This window comes from Hippocampus comes, unplaced genomic scaffold (assembly GCF_001891065.2).
Source record: "Hippocampus comes isolate QL1 unplaced genomic scaffold, H_comes_QL1_v1.1 scaffold198, whole genome shotgun sequence".
NCBI classification, from domain to species: domain Eukaryota; kingdom Metazoa; phylum Chordata; class Actinopteri; order Syngnathiformes; family Syngnathidae; genus Hippocampus; species Hippocampus comes.
Window position 1 is genome coordinate 340,169 of NW_017804974.1, and position 4,659 is coordinate 344,827.

At 37.7% G+C, this 4,659-nt stretch overlaps 1 protein-coding gene across 1 annotated transcript; it reads right to left on the reverse strand.

The window, feature by feature from the left end:
- Positions 1 to 314: 314 nt before the first annotated feature.
- LOC109529264 (guanylyl cyclase-activating protein 2-like) lies at positions 315 to 4,052 on the reverse strand. Its single transcript, XM_019892561.1, has 4 exons — positions 3,273 to 4,052; positions 2,752 to 2,901; positions 1,192 to 1,291; positions 315 to 995 (listed from the first exon to the last, which is right to left on the reverse strand). Exons 1-4 carry the CDS (start codon positions 3,489 to 3,491, stop codon positions 868 to 870), a joined length of 597 nt encoding a protein of 198 aa, XP_019748120.1. The 5' UTR covers positions 3,492 to 4,052; the 3' UTR covers positions 315 to 867.
- Between the last annotated feature and the right edge of the window lie 607 nt (positions 4,053 to 4,659).

A 4,659-nucleotide genomic window follows, 5' to 3' on the forward strand; every position in this document is an offset into this window, starting at 1 on the left:
ACAAATAACCTCTGAATTTCGATTCATAGTTCCATCAATCGGAGCATGTCATCCCGGTCTTGAATAAGCTAAGCAGCCCCACACCATCACACTATATCTCAGGTCGAGAAGCTGTAGTCCACCTGAAAGCAACGCAAACTGTCATTCATATCAGAGTACACCCCTGACATTCAAACACAGTGAATGTTTGTAAAAAAGAAAAAAATGAATAAATTCATCGGTTTAAACATTAAATGTCTTGTATTTGTGGTATATTGATTGAAAATGATTTGTGAATCACTCTATTCTGTTTTTATCTACATTTTACACAACATCCCAGCTTCACTGGAATTGGGGTTGAAATACACACACATTTCCACCCCCCCAAAATCATAATAAAAAATTCTGACATCCTATAACCCAAGACAAATTTAATGGTATCTTATCTCTTTGTGGCAATGTATGTTGAAGGCTTGATAGTTAGTCTTTGTCATTGACATTGCAGTTGGAAATGCTGTGTATTTTATGTAAATAGGAGGAATCCTTCCTAGATCTTTCCACAAATTTGACCAAGAAAATTTTAAAACAACACAAACTGTTTTTACATAGTGAGATAGCCGCACACCAGGCACACTGGTACACAGTGATGGGAATAAGTTTAAAGTACATACAAGAGAGCACCAGGACAGCATCTACTCCGCCATAAAGGGAGATAAGTGAAAAAAACCAAGAACCAGTTAATCTTCAGTCTACTTTTTGGCATATTAAAATGTGAATGGTGTAGAAATTCACACAATGTTCCGTGAGAATACAAGATGAAAACTGTGATGAGGTATTTTTGCAGAACACAGGACCCAGGCATATACATCAGTATAATGAATGAGTGCATTATGAGTTTGGGTTCTTCTCTTGCTGCTCAATAAACCAGTCACAGGGTGTGAAATCCAATTTAAGTTGATCCATTACCCATGGGTCCTTTTCAGCTCCTTCAATAAATTCCTCCAGGGAAATTTGACCTGACCAATGCAGAAGAGAAATTGCAAGTAACACAACACAAAATCATTACAGTATTGAATTTATGACTTGGAATTATGATGTATATTCACACGACTCTCTATATAGTTCCTCAAAGAAGGGATGTGAAATCAACCACTGTTTTTGTGACAATTGCATGACTTATTTACAATAGTTGTTGAAGTGAACACAACTTACTGTCTTTATTTTTGTCCACTTGGGTAAATATTCTATCACATATATCCTCAATGTTCTCTGGAGCACCAGGGTCAGTGTGCTTCTTTAATTTGTAGATAATCTGGGCAGATAACAAAAAAAACATTCATCGATTTGTGAATAAGGATTACATTCAAATTTTCAGCATTCAAATAATTCTTTCCACAGTATGATCTTTTTGTCCTAATTTGCCATCTCTACAAAGTTTCCACAATTACCCAAAGGAGTATTGTAGTATAATATTTGTAGTGATTTACACTACACTACTACAAGAATCGCAGTGTCTCATTTTAATGAGAAAAAAAGACATTATTTCAAACACTTTTCGAAATCGATGTTTATCCTTTGTATATGTTTGGACTATTTATTAAAACACCGATTGGTTGGCAACAAGTTCAGGGTGTAACCTGCCTACTGCCCGAAGACATCTGTGATAGGCTCCAGCATGCCCACAACCCTTGTGAGGATACGCGGATCAGAAAAAGGATGGATGGATGGATTCAAACATATGGAAACTAAATTGAAAAAATATATATAATGCTTGCATTTTATCATTTAATTATTCATCCTCTCTAAATAATTTGGACAATTTTTAAGGTAACCTTTCCAAATCCCACAATGGGGAAATCTATGCCTCCAACTTTGTACTGTAGCATTGGGGTAATAGCGCTTTCGGTTCCAATTCTGACTGGTGAAGTCGATAAAAGCTTAACCTTTCAAGCACCCTCTAACCTGATAACATGATAAGCTGTACACTGTAGTAACCACTGTACCTGAAAGGGTTAATTGGATGCACACGAAAGCCAGAAAGTATGAAAAAATAAACTTCTCATGTTTTGGAATCAGATACTTTGGTTTGATGAAATCAATGCCAACATACAGTATATCTGAATAATGAGAACACAAAAATTGGGGGAAACAAGAGGATTACACCATCTCATAATCCAAAGTATACCACATCCTGTGGAGTACATGGTGTCATTTATGGCTGCTAATGGGACAAGTGCATTGGTGCTTATGTTCTGAGGCGAACAGCGTTACACATCATCCCAGCTCACATCGAACAAATTGCTTCAAAACAGATTTGACGATGCTTCACAGTGCAGATATGCAGAATACAAGAACCTTCGAGGTGTTCCAAAAGCACACCCGAGTTTGAATGCCTTTTACTGCGTTAACATAAAAATTAATACCGCAAAAGTCACAAACAAGCTGATAGTGAAGGTGGCTATAGTGGAGGCTGGCAAAGAATGTTCGGGGGGAAATTATAACAAGAACAACACACTAATAGAATAGACAGACAGACAGACAGACAGACAGACAGATAGACAGACAGACAGACAGACAGACAGACAGACAGACAGACAGACAGACAGACAGACAGACGAACACCATTATGGTGTGTGTATAACGCCAACAAATTCTCACTTTAGCTGTACATATGAAGTTGCGGTTCTATTTTTCTACCAACAAATTGCAGCATTACACTTGAGTCAATCACTTGAGCAAAGCCTAACGACAAAAACAAGGGACATTACAAACCTTGATAATATGTCTCACTTCTCCTCTGTCCAGCCGGCCATTCCCATCTCTGTCATATACCTTGAAAGACCATTTAAGTTTGTCCTCCAGTTTCCCCCGCAAAACAAGATGTACGGCTGCCACATATTCCATAAAGTCTAGCTTTCCATCCTAAAAAAAATACAAGGACAAAATAATCTCATGTATCATATTGCATTTCAGCAAGGACATACAAAGGTCAACATTTCAGAATCTAAAGTGGAAACAAAGTGGTCTGTGTCGAACAAAAAGGAAATGTTACAAAATATTAGATCATTGTAATTATGCTCGTGGAAACAAATGATATTTATCTATCACATTACTACAGACTATGACATTACCTTATTTGTGTCAAACGATCGATTATGCTCCTGGAAACAAATGATATTTATCTATCACATTACTACAGGCTATGACATTACCTTATTTGTGTCAAACGATCGATTATGCTCCTGGAAACAAATGATATTTATCGATCACATTACTACAGGCTATGACATTACCTTATTTGTGTCAAACGATCGAAAAACATTTTCCATGTAGGCCGATTCTTCCTCTGAGGATTCGTTGTTAACTCGAAAAATTTTCTTGAATTCATGCAAGTGTAAATTGCCACTTGGACATTCACTTGCAAACCTACGGTACAGTGCCTGGATGTGTTGCAGGGTAACTTCTTTATCAGAACCACTCTGTGCTTGACCCATTATTTTCAACCAAATCATATAAAAATGAGATACCCTCCCTCACAGAATTAGCAACATAAAAGTTGTCAAGCAACATCACCATGGATTATCAATTATTCCTGGGATTCGCCCACAGATTAACCAGTGCAGAATAAATTGAACTATTTCAAAATTTCACCCCAAATTGTATCTTCCAGTACATTTGTCTTGAAAAAAAAAAAAAGTCGCTATGCCTTGTTCTGGACAAAGCAAAAGGACATTCATAGTAACTACTGAAGAATTGCCAGTTAGTCGTAAGCAGGAGAGCAAATTGGCCTATGTACAGAAGAGTTACACAGAGCTCTCAAAGGGATTAAGGATGACGTCATGAGGTTTTAGTTCAATGACTAATTCACTGAAGGTTTGTCTGTCCATATTTACTTAGACTAACCCACTAAAAATAGGCCAGTTCTCCCTCTGCTGCCTTCGCCAATCCGCTTGAAAGCTTCCCTTCCCGGATGAGCCCTCCCACCGACTTTATTTTGACTAGTTAGGAGTAAACAAATAAAAAGTCTCGTGTCAGAGTAACCTTCATTGTGACGTCACTTCCAGTCTACTTTTGCAGGCAAAAATTACAAGCTTGATGTTGGCGGGGGGTGGGGGGGTTCTCTTTAACCTCCTCAAATGAATGGTGTGGTCATAAAAATATGCAGCAGTGTAATTTATTGTGTAAACCACCCGACGAACAACAGCACGTTGAATATTTACAAAAAAATGACCAAAAGTACAGAAAAATAGTAAAAAAAAAACACGACTGACAAAAAAATATAGATATTTACAAAAACACAGAGTAGCATCCATTGTCAGTTAACTTTTTCTACTCGCTGTTGTTGTTGACAGGTAAATATTTACCTGTATTGTGGTCTCTCTCTCCCCCATCCCCATACCCCAAACTCGAAAATGCTCTTTACTGTTTCGCTTTTCATCTCTATTATCTCCATTACCTCAATCATCATCTTCCTTTCCTCTGTAAAATTCTAGCACCCTGTCATTCCATTATCGTCTGTTCCATTTTCTTGGCATCTGACACACAATCCTGTCAGCTTTGCCTAAAGTAAATAGTGTACTGTTTAGCTTTGTATGTCCTATTCTCAGTCTACTATCCACTGTTTCCACCTTCCTGCTCCCGCCTCCTGGACTCACATTTCTCACTTTATTTCGGAGCATG

What these genes read in the sequence shown, in the direction of transcription:
- LOC109529264 (XM_019892561.1), bottom strand. Translation starts at nt 3,491, where the DNA reads ATGATTTGGTTGAAAATAATGGGTCAAGCACAGAGTGGTTCTGATAAA. An exon ending in GATCGTTTGACACAAATAAG is followed by an intron (nt 2,902 to 3,272) that starts GTAATGTCATAG and finishes TATTTTTTTTAG; the next exon opens with GATGGAAAGCTAGACTTTAT. An exon ending in AGTGGACAAAAATAAAGACA is followed by an intron (nt 996 to 1,191) that starts GTAAGTTGTGTT and finishes TGCATTGGTCAG; the next exon opens with GTCAAATTTCCCTGGAGGAA.